This window comes from Desmodus rotundus, chromosome 1 (assembly GCF_022682495.2).
Source record: "Desmodus rotundus isolate HL8 chromosome 1, HLdesRot8A.1, whole genome shotgun sequence".
Classification (NCBI taxonomy): domain Eukaryota; kingdom Metazoa; phylum Chordata; class Mammalia; order Chiroptera; family Phyllostomidae; genus Desmodus; species Desmodus rotundus.
In genome coordinates, this window is record NC_071387.1 from 26,307,587 (window position 1) to 26,334,446 (window position 26,860).

At 44.9% G+C, this 26,860-nt stretch overlaps 1 protein-coding gene and 1 pseudogene across 1 annotated transcript; one reads left to right on the plus strand and one right to left on the minus strand.

Annotated features, from left to right (window-relative positions):
• The first annotated feature begins 331 nt into the window (after positions 1-331).
• Positions 332-22,071, plus strand: PGAP4 (post-GPI attachment to proteins GalNAc transferase 4). Its single transcript, XM_024560100.4, has 2 exons — positions 332-477; positions 15,506-22,071. Exon 2 carries the CDS (start codon positions 15,583-15,585, stop codon positions 16,792-16,794), a length of 1,212 nt encoding a protein of 403 aa, XP_024415868.1. The 5' UTR covers positions 332-477; positions 15,506-15,582; the 3' UTR covers positions 16,795-22,071.
• Positions 22,072-25,973: 3,902 nt separating this feature from the next.
• On the minus strand, positions 25,974-26,597 carry LOC139440563 (zinc finger protein 174 pseudogene; annotated as a pseudogene).
• Positions 26,598-26,860: the final 263 nt, after the last annotated feature.

The window sequence follows — 26,860 nt, forward strand, 5'->3', positions numbered from 1 at the left end:
ACCCCGTGCGGGCTCCTCTGGGGCTTTAGGGTCCCGCAATGGCTCCTTCAGGGGATTGAGTCGGCCAGACTAGGCGACACTAGAGGTAACAGCCCTCTGCGTGCGCAAGGGTTGGAGCTGACCGCCCCCAGCCGGTAGGATTCCACTGCGCACGATTTTCCCAGTCCCTTTTGCATCGCAACAGGATTAGGGGTGGCCGCAGCTGGCACCGTGAGCAGCTGCTGGGGCTGGCGCAGCCAGGAAGGGCCTGAGCCCGGGATCGTGCGCTCTGAGTAGGCGAGCTCCACTGTGGCCAGCCCGCGGATCCGGCCGCTTCCTTCCACGAGACTGCGGAAGGGCGTCCGCCTGCGCAGCAGAGGCCGGCAGAAGCGCGGGGATGAATGAGCGTCGCGGTGAGGGCGCTTCCCCACTCCTCACCCGCTTTGGCTGCGCTGCAAGGCCGACAGGAAGGCGCCAGCCGGGCGTGCACGAGTCCAGGTAAGATGCCCCGTGTTCCCACCCGGCTCCTGCCCAGCCTGGCCGGGCTGTCTAATGGCCGCCTGCAAGCGGCGAGGGTCTGCCGCACGTCCACCCCTCTGGCCTTCCGGGCACCCCCCTAACGCGCTGCTGCGGTGACGGGGTCCGCGGGTGACCTCGCAGCTCTGGGCGGAGAATGGGCGACCCGGCAAGAAAAGGCGTCTCTTGGAAAAACCAGCCAAAGGGAGCCAGCGCGGCGATGAAGACCGTTAGCCTTGGCCTTGGGGAAACTGAGGCCCAAGGTCAGCGGCAGACACTAGATCCCAGAGTATGGTCTTCCTCTCCCATTCTCTTTCCACGAGGGATAGGTAGGACCACCGGGCTAGTCTCGCCCTCTTCCTGGCCTGGGCGCCGGTGTCGCTGGTGCCGCACTGCGCCCGCAGTGTTCCAGGGCCGAGAGCTCCTGCAGGGTGGGTGTGACCCTGGGTGTTCCCTGCAGGTCCCTTGTTCCCCGCCGGGGTCCGCAGGGCGGCTCCAGTGAACTCACTATGCAGACCATTAACGAAACCCGCAGTGTGTGGCTGTGCACGTATTTCCCCAAGAGAGCGAAACCTTGTAAGGGGGTATAGCTGCTTTTAGGGGTGCATTTCTAGAGTGCACTGCACCGGCTACTTTGAAAGGTGAAAAGAGAGACAACTATGTGTGTCTAACACCTAACATTATTAAAGTTATTAGAATTTTGTAAAGGAAAAGTTTATTACAAAACATTCAGGAAACAAAAATGTAAAGGGGAAAATAAAGATAACCATAAAACTTCATCTAGATTGCTGAGATTTTTCTGGATATCTTAAAATTTTCTCCGCATATACACAGTTAAACTAATAACATGGACAAAAATAGTATCTTCTTTTACTTTGCGTGTCTGATTAGCCAGGGGAAATGAACACCTTTACCTATGTGGTTTGGCGTTTTGCATTTGTGTGGGTGAATTCACTGTTAATTCTGTTGCCCCCTTTTCAGTTGAGTTTCTGTTTGTGACTTTTAAGCATTCTTTATATATTACACATTAAAGTAGTGATCCTGTTGTTTATGTTGTACAGTCTTTCTCGGTTTCCTAATGTTTTTGTCAGTTTTTCATCTTTGGCCACATAAGTTTACCTTTTTTTAGTTACTGAAATCTTTTCTTTCTTTTCTTTTATTATTCTTGAGGGCCTTGCTTGAAAAGGACCTTTCCTAACTCAAGTCTCCATAGATATTGTCCTATAATTTCTTCATGTACTTCAAAGCGTTCGTTTAAAAATCTTAATGTGGAATTTATTCTCGGTTGAGTTGTAGAGTGGAGAGCTAACTTACTTTTCCTGAATGGTTAACCAGTTGCGGCCCAGCTCTTAAGCCTATTTATTTTTATCCGTGATTTAAATAGTTACAATTACGATAGATTAAATTATTACATATTTATAGCTGGATTTTTGCATCTATTTCAGTGTGTGTTGGTGCCGGGGCACCAAATTTTAATTACTGAAGGTTTATATAGGTTTAATGTCTACTTTGGGAGATTCTTTCTTATTACCCAGTATCATCATTTTCCTTGGTTAAAAAAAAAATTAAGGTATAGTTTAGTATTAAGGTATAGCTTACATGCAATAAAATGCACAATTTAAATGTATTATTTTGATGAAGTTCCGTCAGTGTAACCACCCTCACAATAATGAAATTATGGAGTGCTGCATAACTTAATGTCATCATTGCACAGCCTCATGTTACTTTTCAGTGTATCCTTCCAATTTGTATACGTGCCACCAACGTGAGCGTTCCCTAGGAGTTTTCATTAGAGCTAACGCCAGATGGCCTTTAGAATACTTTGGTTGCGGGAACCAACCTCTCCCTGCTCCACCAAAATAAAACCATGTTCAGATTTCTGCTGGGTTTTTGATAACAAGGGTCCTGAGAGAAGGGCCCCTGAATGCCATGTCCACCCTCCCGGTGCCCGACACAGCACTCAGTATTTGTTAAATTGAACATTTAATGAGCATAAAAGTAATACATGCTTTTTGCATAAGTATAGAAAGCAAAACAGGAAACCTCCTTCCCCCTCACCTTCATCTCACCTTCACCAAATTGTACTCCTCATTAAAAGTACAATGATCGTACTATGAATATTTCTCTACAGTTTGCATTGACATAGTTTGCATTTTCCCTGTAGAGACTTTTTACATCTGCTCAGCTGCTATAACACATTACTATAGACTGGGTAGCTTAAACAGCGGAAACACTTCTCATGGTTCTGGAGGCTGGAAGTCTGAGACCAGGGTGCCAGTAGTTGGGTTCTGGCGAAGGCCCCCTTCCTGGTTTACAATGGACCCTTTCCTGCTGTGTCCTCACTGGCGGTGCGAAGCAAGCTCCCTCCTGTCTCTCTTACAGGAGCACTGATCTCAGCTGGGGAGCTGCAGGGACAGGACCTAGTGACCTCCCAATGACCAGATTTCCAAATACCATCACACTGGGGGATCAGGATTTTAACAGACAAATTTTGAGGAACACAAACATCCAGTTCATAAGGGAGACCTCGCTAAGACTCTTTTGTCAGTATATTTTAAACCTTTTTCTTTTTAATGTCCCCATATCATCCCCTTGTGTAATTTTCCTAAATACTTGTTTCCTGTTGTTGCCAGGCATTTTCTTGCCCTGCAGTTTGTTTTTCTTCTTCCCCTCCTTTCCTTCCTGCCCTTCCTCTTTTTTCTCTCTCTCTCATTATTACAGACAAAACTGCCCTGAACATTCCTTGTCCGTCTTTGGTAGATTTCTACTGGGTAGATTCCTACAAGTAGAATTTCTATGTCAAAGGGGATGTACATACAACATTATTATTATTTTTTAAGATTTTATTTACTTACTTCCAGAGAGAGGGGAAGGGAGGGAGAAGGAGAGGGAGAGAAACATCAATGTGCGAGAGACGCATTAATCGGTTGCCTCTTGCATGTCCCCAGCTAGGGACTGGCACAACCCAAGCATGTGCCCCAGCTGGGAACCGAACCTGTGATCCTTGGTTTGCAGGCCAGCACTCAGTCCACTGAGCCACACCAGCCAGAGCTACATACAATGTTTTTATAGGTACTGCAAAGGTCGTACCAATTTATATGAAGTGCCCATATGTTGAACCGGGCCACTTCCTCCTGAAGTAAATTGAATTGACCTTGTGTTGAATACGGAGATGTTCTGGAGGAAAAGACCTTTCTCTCCTCTTCCATTATTGAGTCTCTCCTTCTGGGAAAATGTTACCTTTCTCTATTTATTGAAGACTTTTTAAATGTCCCCTTTCTCTATTTATTGAATACTTTTTAAATGTCCTTCTTGCCCTGCTGGTGCAGCTCAGTGGACTGAGTGCTGGCCTACGAACCAAAAGGTCACCAGTTCGGTTCCTGGTCAGGGCACATGCCTGGGTTGTGGGCCCCAACTGGAGACGTGTAAGAGGCAACCTGTTGATGTATCTCTCACACATCCATGTTTCTCTCTTTCACCCTCCCTTTCTCTCTAAAAAATAAAAATTTAAAAAAAAATAAAATAAATAAATAAATGTATAATAAATAAATAAATAAATAGTATGTGTGCATTTTCTGCGTATTTCTTAAATTTATTTCTATGTATTTTAGTTGTCCCCCCCAATTTTGTCTAGTATCTTTTATCCCATTAATTAACTTGGTGATTGATTAGAGGAAACAGATTAGTGTATATTACATGTTATTTTTACATATGAATTCGGTAAGTGCCCACATTCTGAAAGTCTGTTATCATTTCTAATGTTTCTTCAGTTGATTTTCTTGTGTTCCCAATCTGTGCAGAGATATTATTGCAATATTGGTTGAGAACATGGGTTCTGGAACCAGTCTGCCTGGGTTCAAGTTTTGCCACCCACTTAGAAGCTTTGTTAACCTTGGTACAAGTTCATTAGTTTTTCGGGTATAAAAGGTACTTAATAATAGTACTTCTCATAGGCTTTTTATGTGGATCAATAAGATGCTTAAACCAGTGCCTGGCACATAAAAAGCGCTTAACAAATATTAACAAATGAGTTGATCGCTGCATTATGTGACCAGGTGTTTTGATAGTCCCAATTTCATAGCTGAGGAATTGCGGCCCATAGAGGTCAAATGACTTGACTATGGCCTGTGAAGGTATCAAAGATAAATCAGACTGAACCCACTAATAAGGGATTTCTAAGTTCCTTGGGGCATAAGTCAAGGGCCATGAATAAAGCTGTGGGAGACATCAGGAGAAAAACATGGGCTTTGACATTTGTCCTATGTTTAAACTTCCTTCTTGCAAGTCGGTAGCTTCTTCATCTTTTTTTTTTTTCATCTAAATGTGATTAGTTCCATTGCTATTTGAGAGTTGCTATTTTGGTCAGAAGAAATAGATGTGAGTCTAACAGAACTTGGATATGTATTTGGAGCTTAATAAGTGGTGGCTATAAATAGGTACAGTCTAAAGTATAAAGTGAAAGCTTCCTTTGCTATTCAAGCCCCAGTTTGAGAACTGACTAAAAGGCATCAGTGGGAGGAGCAGCCACAGAAGCGTGGGTGCCACACCCTGCAAGATGTTGACGATTAAAGTCTAGCAATGATAAAATGTCCCCATCTACCCATCCAGCCCTCCCTAGCCCACCCCTACCCTCCTGCAGCTTTCTGCCTTTGCAGAGGGAAAAAAAAATAAACTAAAGCCAGGGCACCACTTCCTCCAGCTGAGACCAAACACAGGGGTGCACAAAAGTAGGTTTACAGTTGTTCTTTGCTGGCCTTCATTATTTACACATGCTTGTAGTCTACTTGCTATACTCAAGCCCACTTTGGCCTAGAGCGTAAACCTACTTTTGACGACCCCCTGTATGGTGTTTCTTGATGGTTCTACAGAATCCTTAACTTTGATCACAGAACAGAAAGAAAACGTGATAAAGACGTTGATCTTTCTACTGGGAATATTATCGAATCTCCTAGTACTCTCCCGGCAGTGTACCTATATGGACTTGGTATTCCTGTGTGCACAATAGCATTGAACCCTTTGAGCTACAGCTATAAATAAGTAAGTAAGTAAGTAAATAAATAAATAAGACAAACGAATGTCCTCAAGGACAACATTCATTTGAAGTTCATGTAAAGGGCTTCAGCACTTGAAGGATTATTTGTGATTGGAGGAGGTCAGGGTTGGCTTTTGGAAGAGGTCCCTTTTGAGCTGACCTTTGATGGTTGTGTGAGAAGAAATGGGTCTGGAGAGATAGTTGGAACTGGATTGTGCAGTATCTTGGCGAAGAATTCGGACTTTACTCAGCAGTCATTGGGGAATCTTTGAACAGTTCTACAGAGTAAGAGCACTGTGTTTAGACATACGCTGCTGAGTACCAGATGGATGCTGATGATACGGGGTGTCCAACCTTTTGGCGTCTCTGGGTCACCCTGGAAGAAGAAGAGTTGCCTTGGGCCACACATTAAATACACTGCGACATGTAGTCACAAAAAAACCTCTCATAATGTTTTAAGTAAATTTACGGCTTTGTGTTGGGCCGCATTCACAGCCATCCTGGGCTACCTGCGGCCCGCGGGCTGCAGGTTGGACACCAAACATTGCCATCATTTGCCAGTGTCCTGTGCCTGACAGAGGGCTCTCTGGCTGTTGTCTCATTTCATGTTCGCAACACCTCTGTAAATGAGATATTCTGTATTTTTCTACCTTGCAGAGAGGACAAGTAGGCTCAGAGAGATCGAATGATTTCTTCACACAAATGCACCTCATTAGTGAGTGTTGGTGTTCCGATGATTTCAGTGCCAGGGACTGGCCCTGCGCCTGCTTCTCCGGGACCTGTCTCCCAACCTCCAGGCTCTTGGCTCACCCAGGAGAAACTTCAAGAGCGAGTTAGAGTGAGGACAAAGCAAGTTCTATGCGGGTAGAGAAAAGGGAAAAGGCCAGGACTGGAGCACTGCTCTGCAAGAAGCGAAAGTGTGGGTCCAAATGAACAGGGGCCCACTCCAGAGTGAGTTGCACACGAGGTGGGACTTTATGTGTTTCCGAGGCTGGGAGCTGTTTCTAAGCTTCCTGGCTCAAAATTCTGACTCCACCTCTGGTTGGGAGGGGTCTTGTTTTTCTCAACTTTTACCACAGGCAGGGTTTCTGTGATGATAAGCTCTTTCCCTTTGCCTTCTGATCATACATAGAGATAGGGCTCTGGTGTGAGGATGTGAGACTCCTAATTGCTCCCTCCATTTGTCGGCATTTCCCCCTAACTTCTTTCTATCCTATCTCATTGGGACCAAAACAGCACATTCCGGAAGTCAGAAGCCTGTTGGGAGCCTGTTGCCGTCAGCTGGCCTGGGTGGAGGTGATGAGGGATAGCCCCGGATTGGCAGCGACGAGGGGCATGGCAACGGGAAGGGGAGGAAAGAAGAAGAGAGACCGTGGAGGTGGAATGGCTAGGACTTGGGAAGTGACTGATAGGGGTGAGAAGTCAGAACTTCCTGGTCTTTGGGACCCAGGTGCCCGGAGAGTGGTGGTGCTGTTCCCGGAGGAGGGCTTACTTGGGAAACGGAGGCCATTCTGCAGTGCTCTTCTCCTGCCTTTCTGCTTCCCTCCACCTCCCATACTCCGGTGACCCCTCAGCTTAATTTTCAGAAGCTGCACTAAAATGTGATTGTCATTGTCCCTCCATGTATTCATCCTAGCCCTATTTCATGTTCATTTCTTGGTGTCTTTGTCCTTTATTGCCTTCCCTGACAGCTCCTTCCTAGACGTGGTAACAAGCATAATCTATTGGGTTGGCAAAAAAGTTCCGTTTAGGTTTTTTCTGTAAAATAAGACACATTTTTCATTTTCGCCAATAACTTGATTGATTTGGATACTTTGAGTATGTCGGCTGTCTCCCATGTGGTACACGACATTGTTCTCGGTGTCGATTTGATTGCTGTCAACTTCAGCTGGTCTACCCTACCGTGGAGCGTCATCATCCAGCCAGAAATCTCTAGCCTGACGCTTCGCAAACCACTTTTGACACATTCGATCAGTCACAGCACCTTCTCCGCACACTGCACAAACCTTTTTTTGTGTTTCAGTTGCATTTTATCTTCCGTGAAATAATAAAGCATAATATGCCAAAAATGTCACTAATTTTTTCCATATTCAATATTAAGATGGCTACACAAAAATTCACCAATTTTTATTATTATTTTTATTTTAAGGTTCCATTTAATTATTTTTAGAGATGGGGAGGGAGGGAGGGAGAGAGGGAGAAAAACATTAATGTACAAGAGCTACATCGATCGGTTGCTTCCGGCATGGCCCCAACCTGGGACCAGGCCTGCACCCAGGCATGTGCCAGACTGCGAATCAAACCGGCAACCCTTCTGTTCCCAGCCTGGCACTCAGTCCATTCAGCCACACCAGCCAGGGCAGTTTTTGGGGTTTTTTTAAATGCATGCTGATATGACAGCTGTCATAATACAATCTAACAAAATTGTTTTAAATGAAATTAAAGACAACTAAGTGCTACTAGAACCATCTTACAGAAAAAACCAAATGACCTTTTTGGCCAACCCAAAAGTTTAGGCACTGTTTGTAGTGCAAAGTGCGCTTGCAAGGGGTAGACAAGAATTTCAGTAATCACTGGGCCTTAGAATGGGGGCTGTGAAGGCAGAGTTGTCTCCAGTCACCAATGCAATTCAGTAAACAACGTCATTGGACTGTGGGCCTGAGCCGACAACATCATGGTCACTATGGGATTCTGGGAAAAGGCCATCAGAGTGATAACGTAGACATAGCCCTCTGCTTATCCCACCCCCATGATGGCTGGGAGTGGAGCACTCCTTCCTTCAAACAATCAATTGAAAATTCCATGACCTGGCCGGCTGGCTCAGTTAACTGGAGCTTGGTCCCATATTCCAAAAGTTGCGGATTTGATTCCCAGTCAGGGCACATACCTAGGTTATGGGTTTGATCCCTGGTCTGGACACATGCAGGAGGCAACCCACTGATGTTTTCTCTCTCTCCAATCAATAAACATAGCCTTGGGTGAGGATTAAAAATAAAAGAAAATTTTATGTTTTTAGGTCTGTTTTCCTAACACCGGTTATCTTGAACCAGATCAATAAAATGAACTAAATTTTAGGTGGCATTGGATGCCACATGCCACTGTGCAGCAATTGATTAAATCCTTTAAGAGCTTTCAAAAAGCTAAGAAGAACATGGTCCTGAATGGCTACATGACTTCATGTAGCTGGATTTTAGACAACCTAGTCATCTGATCATTGAGTGAAGCATCTGGTCCCAGCTCCCATGGCCCAAGGTGGGAGTGCTGGACTGCATTACTATTCAAGGTATTTTCTGCCCCTCCCTGAACAGGCCTATATCCCCCTAATCATTGACTTCAGGGTTGGCCATATGTCTTTTGGTACCCCCTTTCTTGTGGAAAATGACATAACTCTGCCCTGTTGCACTTAAGAATTATTATGTGACTTGCCCTGGTCAGTGAAATGCCTGTGAATATGATGTGTGTGGTTTTTGAGCTGTTACTTATTGAGAGCCAGCTTGTGATTCAGTATTTGCCTCTTTCCCCTCTGCCACGGAACCGGCCATGTTCAGGGAAGAGGCAGTTCCGTTTACCTAGATCCTAGAGTGTAGATGACGTGGAGCAGAGACAGTGGACCCACAATGGACAAGAAATATGAGCAAGAATTAAACCTCAGTTTTTATAAACCCCTGGGGCTGTGGGCTCATTGCTGTGTCCTGTCCTGACCCATATAGTATATAATGATAGGGAACCAGGTGCCTTATGCTTTTGGGAAATTTCCCCGACTCTGAGCAGATTGCTAGATCCTTTGTTTTTCCTGAAGGCTTAGAAATCTGCCTCCTGCTTTCCCTTTCTACTGAATCTTCCCCTTCCCCTTCCCCTTCCTCTGCTCTGTAGAGGAGTAAATTTCTCTGCCGCACGGCTTTGGCCAGTGTATGGCGAGTGGGCTTGATCTGTGTCTGCATATTTTGATCCTTGTGTAGCTGTCATCCACCAAGAGCATGCCCAGGTGGCCATTCTGCCCCTTGACTGGGAATGAAAGGTATGCAGTATGTCCTGACTGTGACCTGCGGTCTGGAGCTGAAAGCAGCTGAGCCATAGCTCTCCACAGACCAGGGAGCAAGAAATGTGCGTAAGCGATGAAGATCTGTGGCTGTTACCACCCCAGCAAGAGCCGATCGGTGTAGCCAGGGACCATGGGTCCTCTGAACCGACTCCCTCTCCTTTGCTGGTTGGTAGAATAGCATTCTCACACTATCTTTTTAAAACAAAGTAGTTCTGCGTTGTTAATGATCTTATTGCTCCCAGTAGGGAAGTTGCCTGGGATTAAAGGCACTCTTTATGTCAGCACTAGGTTCTTTAGTTTCTGTTCCAGTAAATAATGAAATCTAAGGAAAATCATCGTGCTTCCTTTATAAACGTAGCTTCAAGAAAGTCCTCTCCCTCCCCTCTACTACCTGGAACACACAAGCCTCTTTTGCACAGAAATTCTGGAGCCAGCCCCACAAGCACTCCAGGCTCCTTAGCAAGATCCTGGAAAATTAAAGCAGGAATCCGAAGGCCTCGTGCTTCCAGGGCCTTTCCAGTTATATCTGGGTGTAAGGGTGTACCCGCAGTCAGTTTGTTCATTCAATAAATATTGTGGACTTTACACTCACGGGACAAGTAGTGCTAGGTGCTGGTATCCATGGTGATCAAGACAGATAAGCTCCTCTTCTGATGGGGGAAGCTGGCCAAACCAAGGGCTAGCAAGGAATCTTAACAAGCCACTGTTATAGATAAAAATTGCTGGGAGGGTGATGATATTTATGCTAAATACATTAAAATTGAAAGTTTATTTTCTGTAAGTCAGTACCTTTAAGTCAAAAGGTGCAAATAGGTATTTAATGAAATGTTTTTATCTTGCCCCAGTCCCTAAGCTCCCCTCTTTGGAGGCAAAGTTGGCAGTCTCTTGTATGCCCTTCCAAAAGTAGCTTATGTATATCCAAGTACATTTATGTATTTTCCCCCCTTTTTTTACACAAATGGTAACATGCTATACATACTTACGTCTTAACTGAAGATATATCCTAAAGTTTTTCCATGTCTGTCTATGGAGTTTAACATTTTTTTTTTCTTTTGTTGAGAACTCTTAAGTTCTACCCACTTAGCAAATTTCAGTCACATGGTACAGTGTTACGACTATAGTTACCGTGTTCTGTGCTGGGTCCTCAGAGCTCACTTACAACTGAAAGCTGCTGGCTTTTGGCCAACTTCTCCCTATTTCTTGGCCCCTCGGTCCCTGGCAACCCCCACTCCCCCCTCTGCTTCTATGAGTTTGACTTTTTTTTAAGATTGCCCATATAAGTGATATCATGCAGTATTTGTCTCTCTTTGTCTGCCTTATTTCACTTAGCATAGTGCCCTCTCGTTTCATTCATGTTGTCACAGATGGAGAGATTTTCTTCTTTTTAATAGCTGAGTAATGTTTCATTGCATAGAGCGTATACCACATATTCTTTGTCCATTCACCAGCCAGTGGACACTTAGCTTGTTTCCATGTCTTGGCTATTGTGAATAATGCTGCAGTGGACATGGGAATAGAGATAATTCTTCAAGACCGTGACTTTGTTTCCTTTGGATGTATACCCAGCAGTGAGATTACATAGCAGTTCTATTTTTAGTGTCCTGAGGAACCTCCATATTGTTTTCCGTAGTGGCTGCACCAGTTTACGTTCTAACAAATAGTTTACAAGAGATCCTTCTCTCCATATCCGTTTGTTACAGCCTGTCTCTTTGATAGTAGATGGGTTAACAGGTGTGACGTGGTATTTCATCGTGGTTTTGATTGGCGGGTTCCTGATGATTAGTGATGTTGAGCTCCTTTTCATGTACGTGTTGGCCATGTTTATGTCATCTTTTAAAACAAAGTCTACGCAGGTACTTTAATTATTTTTAAATAATTGGGTTGTTTTGCTTTGTTTTTGCTATTGAGTGGTATGAGTTCCTTGTATAATTTGGATGTTAACCACTTGTCTAATACATGGTTTACAAATATTTTATCCTTTCCATAGGTTGTCTTTTCATTTTGTTGATGGCTTCCTTTGCTGTGCAGGAGCTTTTTAGTTTGATGTAGTTCCACTTGTTTATTTTTGCTTTTGTTGCCAGTGCTTTTGGAGTCAAGCCCCCCCAAATTCCTGCCAAGAAGCCTATCCCCTATATTTTCTTTTAGGAGTTTGGTGGTTTCAGGTCTTACATTCAAGACTTTAATCCGTTTTGAATTGATTTTTGTGGGTGGTGTAAGACAGAGATAGTTTCATTCTTTTGCATATAACTATCCAGTTTTCCCAATGCCATTTTTGAAGAAACTATTCTTTCCATTGTATATTTTTTTACTCCTTTGTCTTAAATTAATTGACCATGTATGCAAGGGTTTATTGCTGGGATGTCTATTTTGTTCCATTGGTTTATATGTTTTTATTTTTTTATTATTTTTAATCCTCACCTGAGGATATATTTATTGATTTTAGAGAGTGAGGAAGGGAGAGAGAACAACATTGATGTGAGAGAGAAATATCAATTGGTTGCCTCCTGAATGTGCCCAACTGAGGATCAAACCCACAGCCTAGGCCTGTGCCCTCACTGGGGATCAAACCCACAGCCTTTTGGTGTACAGGACGATGCGCCAACCAACTGAGCCCCTCAGCCAGGGCTGTATATACATTTTTATGCCAGTACCATACTGTTTTGATTACCATGGCTTTGTAATACTCAATCAGTCCTTTGTATCTATGGGTTTTGCATGGGGTTTCAACCAATCGCAGGTCAAATATAATTTTTTGAAATTCCAGGAAGTTGATCCCTAAACATTACAGTGTTAACAGTTATTTACATAGCATTTGCATTGTACTAGGTACTATAAGTAATCTGGAGATATTTGAAGTATGTGGAAAGATGTGGGTAGGTTATATGCAAATACGGCACCATTTTATATAAGGGATTCTGGCATCTTAGCACTTAATATGTGCCTTGCATTTTCCAAGCTGCAGGCCTTATCTTGTTGACTGTATTTTGTTGTGGGCAGAGAGAACAAGGGACCCGGAAGCCTCCTGAATGACTCTCTTTCCAAGGCCAACTTAACAGGAGTGTGAGCCCAACCCAATTTCAGTCCTTGGTTCCCACTAGTAATGATGTGGAACTGGCAAGTCCCTGGGGATGTGCAACTGTTCCTGGACAGGGACAGGCCTGAAGCGGGTCTGGCTCCCGCCAGCCGGTAGAGTGTGGGCTCTTGACTTCGTGTAGGAAAGATTTCACAACACAATCCCAGGTGATTCTGAGAGTATGTTTATTAAGGCTGGGACAGTGAAACAGAGGTACAACTTAACAGTAAAAGCAGCAACAGGAGAGAGTCTAGGCGGTGCTCTGCTTTGGCTCCCTGGAAACAAAGGAAGTGAGCCGAGGCCGGGCTGCTGTCAGCTCAGTGGAAAGTCAGAGAAAGAGGAGGCCTTACAGGATCAGGCTGTAAGCCTGGGACGAGCTGCATCTGCCCACTGCTCCCTGGTTGCAGGTCTGGTGGGGACCCTCAGAGTCTAGGAGGAGGTAAAAAGTTCATGCCCGGGAAGGGACACGGGCGTGCTCTAGAGTGAGCCTGCAGGTCTTTGGATTGAAGGGTTTTATTTTTCTTCTGCAGGCAAGAATCCTAGAGTTTCAGTAGAATATTTATTAGCTTTCCAGGTGCTATTTTAGTATGCTGGTGCATTAAAATGAGTGTATGGGAAGATAAGATGTTGCGATTTTACCACCTGGCTGGCTGTAAGTTGTTCAAATTGTTCAGCCTTGTTTAATGATCTAGTCTCAATTTCACCATTTCACTTGCCCAGGAATTTGCTTAGCTTCTTACTATCCTGCCTTACTCCATGTGATTTATTAACTCCACTGCCCTGAGCACATGCCAGAGAGAAGCCACCAGTCTGCAGTACTCCGGAAGTCACAAACCAGCAAGCTGGCATTGGGTGCTACGGCGACCTCTCCCTGCTTAGCTCTCTCTCTGGTTTATTCAGAGCTCTTACTACTACTGGGCTAGTCCGTCTCATATCTGGGGTCCCACCATACAGCCTATTTCTGTTGCTGAAATGAGACTTGTCTCTCTGCTGCCTTAATTTACTGTGTCATCATACAGTAAGTCCTCACTTAAATCGTTAATAGGTTTTTCAGCTTTAAGAGAAACAACGTGTAACGAAACCAGCTTTACCATAGAGTAATTGATACAAACAAAAGTTAAGGTTCCTACAGCATCTCAGTTCGTACAGCATCTCGTCAATGTTAGAATTAAACAGCTTCATCTGAGGGCCTGCTGTGCTGTGGAGAGATCTGGTATGCTACACAACTATAGTGGGCAAGGGAGGCTAACAGCTGTAATAAACAAGTGCAAAAATCATCAGTTGCTAGACGCAGAGGTTTGTGTATAACTCACAACACAGTCCATTCGAGGTTGGGAGGGTGCTGCAGGTGAGCAGTGGGAGGGGCCTCTGTTCCTTGCAGTCTTTAAAGGACACCAGTCCCTACCATCTGGCGGCTCCACCCTCCTCTCGATCCACCAAGGCTGTTAGTTCAGCTAGTGGATATGGAAAGAGAACACTGAGAGGGCTATCTGCTGTCAGTCACCTTGGCTCACATTTTACCAGCAAGCCCTAGTCACATGACCTCACCTGGAAGGTGGGCTAGGAAATATGGTCTTTCTGTGTGCCCAAGGAGAGAATACAGATATAAGACCACTAGAGACTGCACCACAGCAACCTTGTATGGTACCTGGGTGGTCCTTCCTTCAAGAGAATTCTCAAGCTATACTGTTTTCCTCCAAATGTGTGCAAACTATATGCTTCTGAAGGAAGAGGTTTTCCTTCTGTTCTGTAGATACCGTTTAGTTTTGCATTGACCTTACTGGTGTCCTGCTGGTTTTGTCCTTTTAATTCTGGGATGATGATGATGATGATGATGATGATGGTGATTTTGGTGTGAATCTGTTTTCCCTCAGATCTTTAGGCCTGCTTAGTCTTAAGATATTACTTGAGTTTGTACACATAGTGTATTTTAAGGGAATTTTAACTATTCATTATTTTGTTGTGTAACACATTTAATCTTCACAGTAACCCTCTGCGATCGGTATGATTATTGTCTCCATTTCCAAGGTTAGGAGTCCAAGATGTGGGGAGTGAAGTGGCTTCCCGCCCAGTGAGTGGCCAAGCTGGGATTCAGACCAATGATGCCTGACGCCAGGCCTGCGTTCTGAGACACTGTGTCACCCAGCCTTTCTTTCTAGAACGGGCCAGGGGCAAGTGTCTCTTCCATCTCGGTCTCCGCCCACCACCGACATTTCCTTTTCTCCAGAAGTCTAATGCTCTAGAGCTCTCGTGCGCAGGGGAGGCCCTTGCTCTTGTTGGCTTCCAGGGCAGGAAAAAGTAAAGTGGGAGAATAACCAGGATTAAATTAATATGCAATTTGAAGTATAGTGGCATGAGATTAGAGAAATAAGCAGGGAAGGTCTTGACAAAGACATTCCAGGGAACTGTAAAGAGTCCTTTTTGGAGGGTCTGGGGTGTGCGGAAAAGACAGAGTTTTCAGAAGTTGCATCAACAAGCATTTATGATGCACTGACGTTGGAACTTGTCTTTTATGTGTCAAGTCTTGCTTTTTTGCATCTGTTTTAACAACGTGTACCTGTAGCTGCGGACCTGACTTAATGAGCCTGGTGCCTGGTGACTTACTGGCACCTTGTAAGTCTAACTAAGCATCTGTAGGTGTGGGGACTTGGTTGGGTGTACCAAGGTTTCATTACTCACAGAAAGGAGAAAAGTATCCAAGAGATCATTAACAGATACGACCAAAGAATGGCGTGCTGGAGAAAATACTTAAGTGTCTAGGAGCTACCCAGCCTAGAACTAGAATTTCTGGTTTGCTGTGTGCTGAGTTCTATCCCTGGATTTTGAAAAGCCCTTTACCATTCTCTCCCTTCTCCTTCTCTAGGATTGCTGTGCACTGACCTGGGCCTGAGGTCCAGGATGGTTTGTTCCTGGGACCAGACCTGACCGGAAGTCGGCCTCATGAGCACGTCAGCCTCTGCAGCTGCCATGCTGCTCCGGAGGCTCAGGCGGCTCTCCTGGAGCAGCACTGCTGTCCAGCTCCTCATCCTCACGGTGGTGACATTTGGCCTGCTGGCCCCCCTGGCCTGTCACCGGCTTCTACACTCCTACTTCTACCTTCGCCACTGGCATCTGAACCAAATGAGCCAAGAGTTCCTGCAACAAAGCTTGAAGGAGGGGGAAGCTGCCCTTCACTACTTCGAGGAGCTTCCCCCCGCCAACGGCTCAGTGCCCATCGTCTGGCAGGCCACACCACGGCCCTGGCTGGTCATCACCATCGTTACCGTGGACAGGCAGCCTGGCTTCCACTACGTCTTGCAGGTGGTGTCCCAGTTCCACCGGCTGCTCCAGCAGTGTGGCCCCCAGTGCGAGGGGCACCAGCTCTTCCTGTGCAATGTGGAGCGCAGTGTGAGCCATCTGGATGCCAAGCTGCTGTCCAAGTATGTCCCCGTGGCCAACCGCTACGAGGGCACTGAGGACGATTACGGTGACGACCCCTCCACCAACTCATTTGAGAAAGAGAAGCAGGACTATGTCTACTGCCTGGAGTCGTCCCTGCAGACCTACAACCCAGATTACGTGCTGATGGTGGAAGATGACGCCATTCCAGAAGAGCAGATCTTCCCAGTCTTGGAGCACCTCCTGCGGGCTCGCCTCTCTGAGCCGCACCTCAGAGATGCCCTTTATCTAAAGCTCTATCATCCCGAGAGGCTCCAGCACTATATCAACCCAGAGCCCATGAGGATCCTGGAGTGGGTTGGTGTGGGCATGTTGCTGGGCCCCTTACTAACCTGGATATACATGCGCTTTGCCAGCCGTCCAGGGTTTAGCTGGCCCGTCATGCTGTTCTTCTCCCTGTATAGCATGGGCTTGGTGGAGCTGGTGGGCCGGCACTATTTCCTGGAACTGCGGCGGCTGAGCCCTTCCCTGTACAGCGTGGTCCCAGCTTCACAATGCTGCACCCCGGCCATGCTCTTTCCTGCCCCAGCGGCCCGCCGGACCCTCACATACTTGTCCCAGGTATATTGCCACCAGGGCTTTGGCAAGGACATGGCGCTGTACTCACTGCTGAGGGCCAAGGGGGAGCGGGCCTATGTGGTGGAACCCAACCTCGTAAAACACATCGGGCTCTTCTCCAGCCTTCGGTACAACTTTCACCCCAGTCTGCTCTAGCGGACCATGACATGCCTCTCTGAAATCGGCTGCTTCTTAGAGATTCAAATACTGACCTCTGTGTTGCAACATGGTTGCTTGCAAATAATTTGTTGTTTAACGTTGCTGGGGATATAGGCACTGAGACAGCAGAGGAACAGACCAGTCAAGAACCTTGTCACGAACAGCAGTTGGCCACAAACCCAGACCCCTGTCCCTCCACACAGCCATGCTGCCTCGGGCAGTCTGATCCACCCAATGAAGGGGGCATTTAAATACCAGTTATAATCTCCAGTTGTGTTCAGCTCTGCTTCGTGATAGAGCCTGACTGCCACAAATACTGTGCACAGTGATTCGACTGTTCAAGGATTTTAAGGGCAGCATTGGTGAAAGGTTAGATCCCTTTGAGTGGATTTCTTTTCATTGGGCATGAGAATGGATGTGTTTCGAATATATGTCTAAACAGGCAGGACCATGTCTATCATTTCTACCTGTTTCCTTGAGCTGGTATAACGAAGGCCAATAAAAGCCACGCCGCACCTGGCAGCTTGGAGGCAGGCGGCCTCGCTTCTGGTACCTGCCTTTCTCTCTTCTGCATTGTTGTGCACCGATGATCGATACTGTCCGTGAGAACTTTAAGGCACAGCAGAATTCGAAAGCACCTTATGGATCGTCAGAGTCAGATTGCTTATGTTTATTAGTGATTTAATATCGAAGATTTTGGTCATATTCTGATTATCTGAAAAGTGGACATTGCAGAATGATATAGAATGGGTGAGCCCTTTACTCACTGTATATCCCTTTTCCTAACTTGCTGGCTAACCATTCACCCTCATTTTTTTTCCTTCTAGGTAGCAGGGTGTTATAGAGGAAAAAAACATGGACTATGAAGTCAGAAGACCTGAATTTTTAGTTCAGATCTCTCATGTCCTAACGGTGTGAACCTGGGCAAGTCATGACGACTCTGAGTCTCAGTTTCTTCACCTGAAAAATGGGGATAGTGGGACCTACCCTTTAAAGTTGACATGTGGCTTAAATGACAGAATGTATGCAAAACACCTAATACGTGCTTAGCCCAGAGAGGGCACTTGGCAAATTTTGGTTCTTTTCTCTCCTATAATAAGTGTATAAAACTCAAGTGCATTTTGGATAAAGATATTAATGACATTGTTTAGAGCGGGCTCCCCAGCCCCCCCAGGCCGTGGACCAGTACTGGTCCGAGGGCTGTTAGGAGCCAGGCCACATAGCCGGAGGTGAGCGCCAGCGAGCAAGCAGAAGCTTCGCTTACAGTACTGCCTGAACTCTGCCTCCTGTCCCCACCCCTCTCCTGGTCCATTGAAAAATTGTCTTCCAACTGGTCCCTGGTACCAAAAAGTTTGGAGACTGCTGGTCGAGAGTGTGAGAGAGAACACAGCTGACACCCATGAAGCAGCCATTCCTGACCAACCCCTACAATAAACACTGACTTGTCATTGTGACATCTGCAGGGCATACGGCTGCAGCCAAACGGCCCAAACGACTTCTCATTTAAACTGGAAGTGATCTGACACTCTTTCTGAGCTTATTCCAAGACTATCATCTAAAAATTACTTCTCTTAAATGGTACAAATAAGTGGCCTTTGCCGACACTTACCAAACCAGTGGACAGGTCCCTTCATGAGGACGGTTGTATTAAGAGTTCAAGCACTTGTCCATTTCGTTTCAGAGCCACACCTTCCCTTTGCTTTTGCTTTTCCACAGTGCGCTTCCATTTGGGGATCCACTCGAGAACACAGAGGGGGAGTATACAGGAGTTGGGGGAGGGGGAGGGCTTTAGCACCCTACTTCACAGGCGAACAAACCGAGACCCAGAGGTGTTGGACAGCTTCTCCAGGCTCACACAGCTGAACAGGACCGAAACAGCTCTTCTGACTTCCAGCGTTTTTCTTAACCGCATTCACTTTATAAATATCTATGTAGTCCAGTTCTCTTCTGTAAAATCAGATTGTAACCTGGACTGAATAATGTTTCTGTAGACTAAGGTATGAGAAATTCTTTGTCATGTGGGTCTTGGGGAACAAACAGGTCTCAGTGTGTGCTGTGTTGTTGTAGTGACCTGTTGGTATCTCCCGGCGATGCCCAACGTGATCGGAGCTAGTAGGTGACTTACTAAGATGTTCAGAGTCCACATCTTCATCCCTCCTCGCCCAGCAACTGGTCCACTCCCATGTTGGAGAAAAGGACCACCCTCAACCTAGACCTTCTTAGGATTTGTTGCATTAATGAATGGATCTTCTCATGAATTTTTTTTTTGTGGTTCCTTGAGAGGGGGATCACATTTAAGCAAGTCAGCCTCAAGATAGGGAGTCGTTGCTGGTTCACATTTCTGCTCTAATTCAGTTGTCTACTGCATGCAGTCATCCCTTCCCGACTCCTTCGGTCTGGATGGCCAGGACCACCTTGGCCTTGTCTGAGTTTTCTACCTATGTACCAAGACCTCTTCTCCCATTGATCTTAACTGGAGTCTGCCATCCTTGGACATTTTCTGCAGCTCAGTGCTGCCTTTTTATCTCCACCCACTTCTAGATTTTTCTCCCTTTTGTCCCTCATTCCTAGAGTCCAATTTTCATATATTGTCCTTGATTAGGACAGCTGACAGCTTCACGCCAAAGCTGAAGTCTCTTGTTTAATCCTAAGCAAGGGGACTAGAGGAGACCTCAAGTCCCCTTCCCATCTCAAGGGACACAGGTTACCAGGTGGATGAAGGTTTCTAACAGTCCTGCTCATCTTTCAGAGTTTAAATTATAGGCCTAAGAAGGTCTCATTTGTGACTGATTGTATTTGCATAGACATATAACTTAAAATAAAAGCACCCATTCCACTGAGGTATCCTGAGAAGACTTTCGTTATTCTCTTTTATTCATTTCAATGGGACGGATTTTTGGATGTGGCAGATAGTATCACACACACACACATACCCCCACCATTGCAGAGTCCCAAAGTACCATCCAAAAGTACGGGCTGTTCACTTAAAAATTGATACCTGAATTTCTTTTTTTTTAAGATTTTATTTATTTATTTTAGACAGGGGAAGGGAGGGAAGAAGAGAGAGAGAAACATAATGTGTGGTTACCTCTCGCACCCCCAACTAGGGACCTGGCCAGCAACCCAGGCATGTGCCCTGGCTGGGAATTGAACTGGCAACCCTTTGGTTCACAGGCCCATGCTCAATCCACTGAGCCACACTAGCCCGGGCTGATAACTGAATTTCTTAAATGGAAGCATTTGAATTGTGCATCCTTTTTTATTGTTGTGTTTGTTTAAAGTAAAATGGTGAGAATACTACCACGTAACTGGAGAATACAAGCAGAATTTATAGAATGATAGGATTAATCTTATTTCCCTTGGATATACTTCTCATTGGGGAGAACTTATTTAACTGGTAACAATATAGGTGGAGAGGCATTCTAATTGGAGTTGATCACTGTGGGATTTTTAGATACACTAAGGTTCATTGTGACTTGCAGTAACACGTGCCATAAAATTGGGTGATTTTAAGTTACATGAACAATTTGGATATTTTGGTCCCCACTGCAATGAATTTGCTGAGAAAAGCTCATAAACTGGCACTGTTTATGTTTGGATTTTGGGAAAACCCTTGGGGCTGTGTCAAAGACAGTTGGGAATTGAATAGTGCTAATGGCCGGAAGAGGTACTTCACACTGTATTAGAGCGGTGGCTGGCAGGCCACCCCAATATTGGATGGTTCACGATAACGTGAGTCATCCTCTGTGCTGAGTGGGGAATTTGGGTTCACAGTGGAACACATTATCTTGACCTTTCCCATGTGACCTACACAGAAATATGGATAAATGAACTGATTTTTTAAAAAAAGCACCTATGTTCACCATTTGGAGGTAAGAACAAGATGAAAATCCAAAGGCAAATGATGACGGTATCAAAAATAAACAAGGAACAGGAGGCATAAGAATGTGGGAACAAGGTAGCTTTACTGTGTCAGAGAGATGGGAGAAGAGGACAATGATTAGAGAAAAGCAGAAAGTCTCACATCTGTCACCTGTTCTCATCTGTCCCAAACTCCCTTATATTTAATCTTGTGTGTGTGTTTGGCTGTCATGAAATCCTTACAGGACCAGTTTGTGGAGAATGCAGAGGAACTAAACAATGGATATCAGTGTTCTGGATAAATAATTCATTACCTTGCTAGGACCTGGCTTCATACTGCATTTAGAATAAAATTCAAACCCCTGCATTACCGCTCAGGCCAGTTGTGATTTGGCCCCTGCAAACTCTGACTCCAAGTCTTATCATTCCTGTCATCACTCCCCAGGCTGTAAACACCTGCTTTCCTTCAGTCCTTGTACTTGCTTCACTGGTTCTTACTGCAAGACCTTTCCCAGAACTCAGTTTTAAACTGGCCCCCACCCCCAAAGACTTTCCACTTATCTGAGGCAGTCTTCCCCCTTTCCACCCCCAAGCCCATTTATCACATTACCCAGTTTGAGTCCCTACAAAGCTCTTGTCATTACCTGAAATTCCCTATTATTTTGGGTTTTTTCACCTCCCATCTCCTGCCACAGAACAGGTCCACAATATCAGTGGTCTTCTGTGTTTTATGTCATTCATCCCCAGATCCTAGAGCAATACCTGACACTTAGTAGGAAATGATAAGAAAGGAAAGAGATTTATACCAGAGACTGTTTATAAAACAGTCTCTGGTATAAATTTATAAAAAAGACTGTTACCCAGCTTAAGTGGTTCACCACGTGGGGTGCTCTATTCAAGAATAAGACTTCAGGGGCTTTGGCTTGGGTGGGGAAAAAATGCAGACAACTGTAATTGAACAACAATAAAATAATTTTTTTTAAAAAAATAAGACTTCATTGTGGCAAAGTGGTTTTATTGCAGCAAGTAAAGGAGATGAGATTCATATCCCAAGCTCAGCCTCTCCCAAGGGAGCCTTAGCCAGTGTTTATATACACTCTTTGGTCAATTACATGTTGATTTCTTCTGCAGTTGGTTACTTTTATTTGTTGAATTCCTATGAGCTCATCCTGTTTACTGCTGCATCTGGGAAATACTGTGCTGTGTTTTAACATTTTGCAAAAAGTAACATTTAGAACAGCAAGACATTGAGACCCTTATCCTATCTAACAGAACTGCCCATCAAAAGGAATGCTGGAGAAAGAAATGGGACTAGGGAAGAAAAGGTGAGGAGCAGGGTTGCTCCTGATGTACAATTTGACCCTGTAAAAGAAGTTTTCTTCATGCATTCCAGATTGAACCGGCAAGTGCAAAAAGGAACTTCCTGCATCACCACATGGCTCCTTTTTCCTGTGTTGTAGTTTTGTGTTCAGTGGGTGGGGGTGGGGGCGGGCCCTGTGTGTTACTCTGGAAGGAAGGCTAGGCTTTTTCCTTTGGCTGCAACAGCTGCATCTTCCTGGGAATTACCTGGACGTGACCACCACCCCCAGTTGGCACCACAGCCTATTCCAGCACTTCTGGGTCAAGGGGCTGGAGAGTGAAGGAATGATCACCAGTGTGCCTGTGAACTCTTCTCAAGCTACATGGGTGATACAGTTTAAACCTGACCATGTAGTTCTGAGTACTAGTGGTGGCCTTTGGCAAAACATTATATGATTTAACAAATCAAAGAGGTGCCCTGCCTGCTGCTTTGGCCGGGTTGAGCAGCATCCCCCAAAGCAACAGATGGCCGGTTAGATTTCCTGTCAGGGCACCTGGCACCTGGGTTGTGGGCCAGGACCCCAGTCAGAGTACGTGCGAGGGGCAACCGATGGATGTTTCTCACCGGTTTTTTTCTTCCTCTCTTTCTTTCTCCCTTCCCCTCTAAAAATAAATAAATAAAATCTTTTAAAAAAAGGAATACAGAGGTAAACATTCACAGAAACTGGCTGGGCAGGGCAGGAAACTGTTTAAGGATCATTTTTCTGTTATATGACATTCGGTGTCTGATTTTTATTAGTGGAGCTTTGTTTAAATGTGAACAAGTTGAGTCCTCCACAAAAATGCATGTGCTGGCATGTGCTGGCATGTACTGGCATGTGCTGGCAACTCTTAGACAAAGAATGTGCCCCACCCCAGTTTCTTTTTATCTGGAAAACAATGTAACTCTTGGCATTGCTGTGACCTGGGACCTATTACTTGTATTCAGCAACCCATACTTTTAAAACAAGTCAACAAGGCTTTGTAGATTTCCTTCTTGCAATGTGTTTGGGCAGTTCCTCTTGTCTTTCTCAACTCTTTTCAGCTCTGACACATCCAGAGTCCATAGTCAGCTGGGGTTCAGCAAAAGCAGCTCAGCTTTTCCCTAGCTTCCCCTCCAATGAGGTTTATGATAAAGAAGGCAGGGTTTCATCTTCTTCTTGGAATCTATACATGGAGTAGTCATCCTCATTTGTACAAGTACAAAATAAAACAAGCATCTAAATTTAAAAAGACCTCACTGATGTGGCTCAGTGGATTGAGCACCAGACTGCAAAACAAAGGGTCTCCAGTTCGATTCCCAGTCAGGGCACATGCCTGGGTTGCAGGCCAGGCCCCCAGTAGGGGGTGTGTGAGAGGCAACCGTACATTGATGTTTCCCTCTCTCCCTCCATTCCCCTCTCTCTAAAAATAAATAAATAAAATCTTTAGGAAAAATAAAATAAATTTTAAAAGTTATTTTAGAAAAGAATAGTGTGTGTCTGCATACTGAAAATCATAATTTGTGTGTTTTTCTGGAAGGAACTACATCAAACAAATTATACATAAATCTAAATTTAGTGGTTTATCCCTATCTTAATAAATGCCTAAATCATATTAGCAATTTTCAGGGGACTCGAGCTTTTTTTAAAAATCTAGCTGAGCTATTAACTAAAAAGCCCTAATGGGCAGAAACACACTTCCATATTTGAACCAAATGCTTTGAAAAGATTAGAATCACATTATCGGCCACTTCACCAGTTAACATCAGAGAAAGAAAATAGCCAAATTAACCCCTTATTGTCACACTTAAACATTAATTCTCTCCCTAAGGAAGACATTGAAATTCACAATTGCGTGTCAGGAATCCTCTAGACGAACAACTTTTGATCTACAAAAGGCACCGGGCATCATGTCCCACGTATCCATTTACATTTACTGGGTGCCTACTGGGGGACTGGTGCTGTGCTGAGCGCTGGAGATGCCAGGCTGAGTGAACGTAAGACGTGCTTTCTTCTGTAAACAAAAGGGCTGCCTTGACAAACCCGACAGCTTTCAATACCTAAAAGTAACCACACGGATGTTTTGATCATAAAAAAAAAAAAAAATCCCAACTGAGCGAGTTATGGTGGGAAGTCACATCCTAAAGCCTGTATGGTAGATGAATCTCTAGCGTGACAAGCTCTGCCCATTGCTTTTGGGCATCTAGAATGACATACTTAAAATGTCACAGTGATCTCTTCTCCAGACCTTGGAACAGGGCGAGACAACTCCGACATTCCTCACTATTATCTTTTACCCACGCACCTTGGTAAACTCTGTATGTGGAATGTTAACTGTCCTGCACCCACCAATGTAAAAGAAGTGCGTATCTATATCTTACTTTGTGTCCAATCCTGAAGATTCCCCGCTTCTGAATCTTCCACCAATGGATTTCATGTAACCTTTCTCCTGTCTTCAACTCTGATTCTAATGTATAAAATCAACAGCAAAACCGCTGCTTTCCGGAGCAATAACTCAATCCTTTCAGATTTTGCTTCTGGGACTGGCCCCCCAAACCCTTGGCTCAGAATAAACTCTAAACCTTTCTTTAGGTTTGAAATTTCTTTCCTCAGTACTTCCTTCCAGGACCTTGGTGTCTGGGGGAGGAGTTAGTAGGGTGAGGTAAGTCTTGTGTGGCAGGGTCCCAGGGTGTCATCTATTAGTTGCCCTGAGTTACCAGAGCTCTAAGCCACCCCAACGTTCTCAACTCCTCTGCAACCTCTTGCTGAGGACAACATGGCCCCCCAAAGAAGCCTCCAGCTAACAAAGGGAATGATTGACTCAACATTTATTTACAGAAATAGGTGGGGGAGGAAGGGGAATTAACCTGTCCCAGCTGGAGGGAGATAGAGGGTAAATTGGCTCTTGGAGCAGGTGCTTTGGGGAGAAGGGATAGCTTTTGACGCAAGAGGAAGATCCAGAAAATCATCTTTGAACTTATTAAAGGTTATTTCTTTTTCTTGCATTTCCAGGAAAGCAAGCCTCTTTTCTTTTTTTCCTTTTTTTAAAAAAAATTTATTGTTATTCAATTACAGTTGTATGCCTTTTCATATTTTGTCATTTTTAGAAACTTCATTTTGGCTTAAGTTACATATCATACAATTAACTCATTTCAATGATTTTTAGTAAGTGTACTGAAATAATCCAGTTTTAGAACATTTTCACCACCTCATCTTGTTACTGGCTTAGGTAAGAAAGGAGAATAGTAAGGCTTCCCTGGACTCTCCGTAGCAGTCTACATCCACTCCTGGCTTCTTGTTCTGGCTTTCCCTACTGCTTGGGCAGGGTGGCAGCAGCTGTGTAGGCCTTCTTCTCCTAAAACAAAGGTGCTTTGGTATAAAAAGATCCTTCGGTACGTGTGTGTGTTTGTTTATGTTGGTAAAAGCACTGTATAGTTATCTGGAAACCCTCTCCTCACGCAAACATGTTCATACTCTCCCTTCACACATCCTTCGTTATGAATAGCTAGGAATTACAGAAAGAATAGTAGGGGATTTATATGCCAATGAACTTATGCTTTGACATTCTTGGGGATCACCCGTCTTTATTAGGAAGCGTATGCATGATAAAGATTGTCTGGTAGGACGATAAAGGTATAACTATGTATAGGATATACCTTTGGGGGTAAATAAAGCAGTGCGGGAAAGATTCAACATGGGGTGGGAGCACCTGCAGGGCCATCCTGATTCTCCCTCAGTGGTTACACCCTGCTCTCGAGCAGAAACCCCAGTTCCCTTTCCACCAATACTCAGACCTGCCATTTCTTCACCTTCCACTGTGCATGGTCATGTTCCCACCAGCATCTTCTGGACTTCCGGGAAATGTACCCAATCATTCCTCAGGGACCTCTTGCTTTCCTTGTAAGTCACCCAGACTGTGGTTTACCATAAATGCAAGTAAGGTGAAGGAGAAACACAAATACCTTCCTTCTGAATGGAAAGACCAGGGCTCTGCTTTCAGTCCCCATGGTGAAGTCTGTGATGCTGGTGAAGGTTTGAGCTCTGGCGAAAGCTTTTCCCACACTGGCTGCATTGGTATGGCTTCTCTCCGGTGTGGATCCGCTGGTGCAGTTTCAGAGTTGACTGCCGCCCGAAGCAGTTTCCACACTCTCCGCACGTGTAGGGTCTCTCCCCTGTGTGGACTCGCTTGTGTCTTTTCAGCTCTGAAGTCCACGTGAAGCTTTTCCCACAGTCATCGCATTTGTACGGTTTCTTCACTGAATGGGTCGTCTGGTGACTAAGACGTAAACGATTGCTCAGGCTTCTTTTACTTCCTTTGCTTTTCTTTAGCTCTCTCAGTGGATGGCTTTTTAGGTTGTTGATGTATTCCAGTTCCCTGTAATGTCTCTGGAAGTGAGTGAATGGCTTGACTTGCTTCAGTGACAACTGGGACTCACTCATATTTGCCCCTCTTGGTTCAGGACTCTGCAGACCGTTCCCTTTGGATCTGCTTGGTGACACTGCACGTGGTTTTGCTCCTTTAGCTCCCTCCTGCTGTGGATTCTCCTTGTTCTCACTTTTCATGCTGGGGGCCTCTCTCGGGAGACCAGGAAACCAGAACCGCACGCCTCTTAATGTCATGTTTTCTAATCTAAATTAGGAAAAAAGATGGGAAATCTTTTTCTGAAACTGAATTTAAAACATTTATTTGGAAAAAAATAATGTCCTCCAGAGAACTTTGCTTGCCCAAGAATGACACAGCTTGACGACAGCCACTTGCCATATCTTTAAAAAAAAGAGAATCAGGAAAGGCCAAACACAAAGTACTTTCTGTCCATCCACCCCATCTGCTGACAAAGGCCTGCTGGTCCTCAGGTGGAGAGGACCGTGGGGCTCACGCTTGT

What these genes read in the sequence shown, in the direction of transcription:
- PGAP4 (XM_024560100.4), top strand. Translation starts at nt 15,583, where the DNA reads ATGAGCACGTCAGCCTCTGCAGCTGCCATGCTGCTCCGGAGGCTCAGG.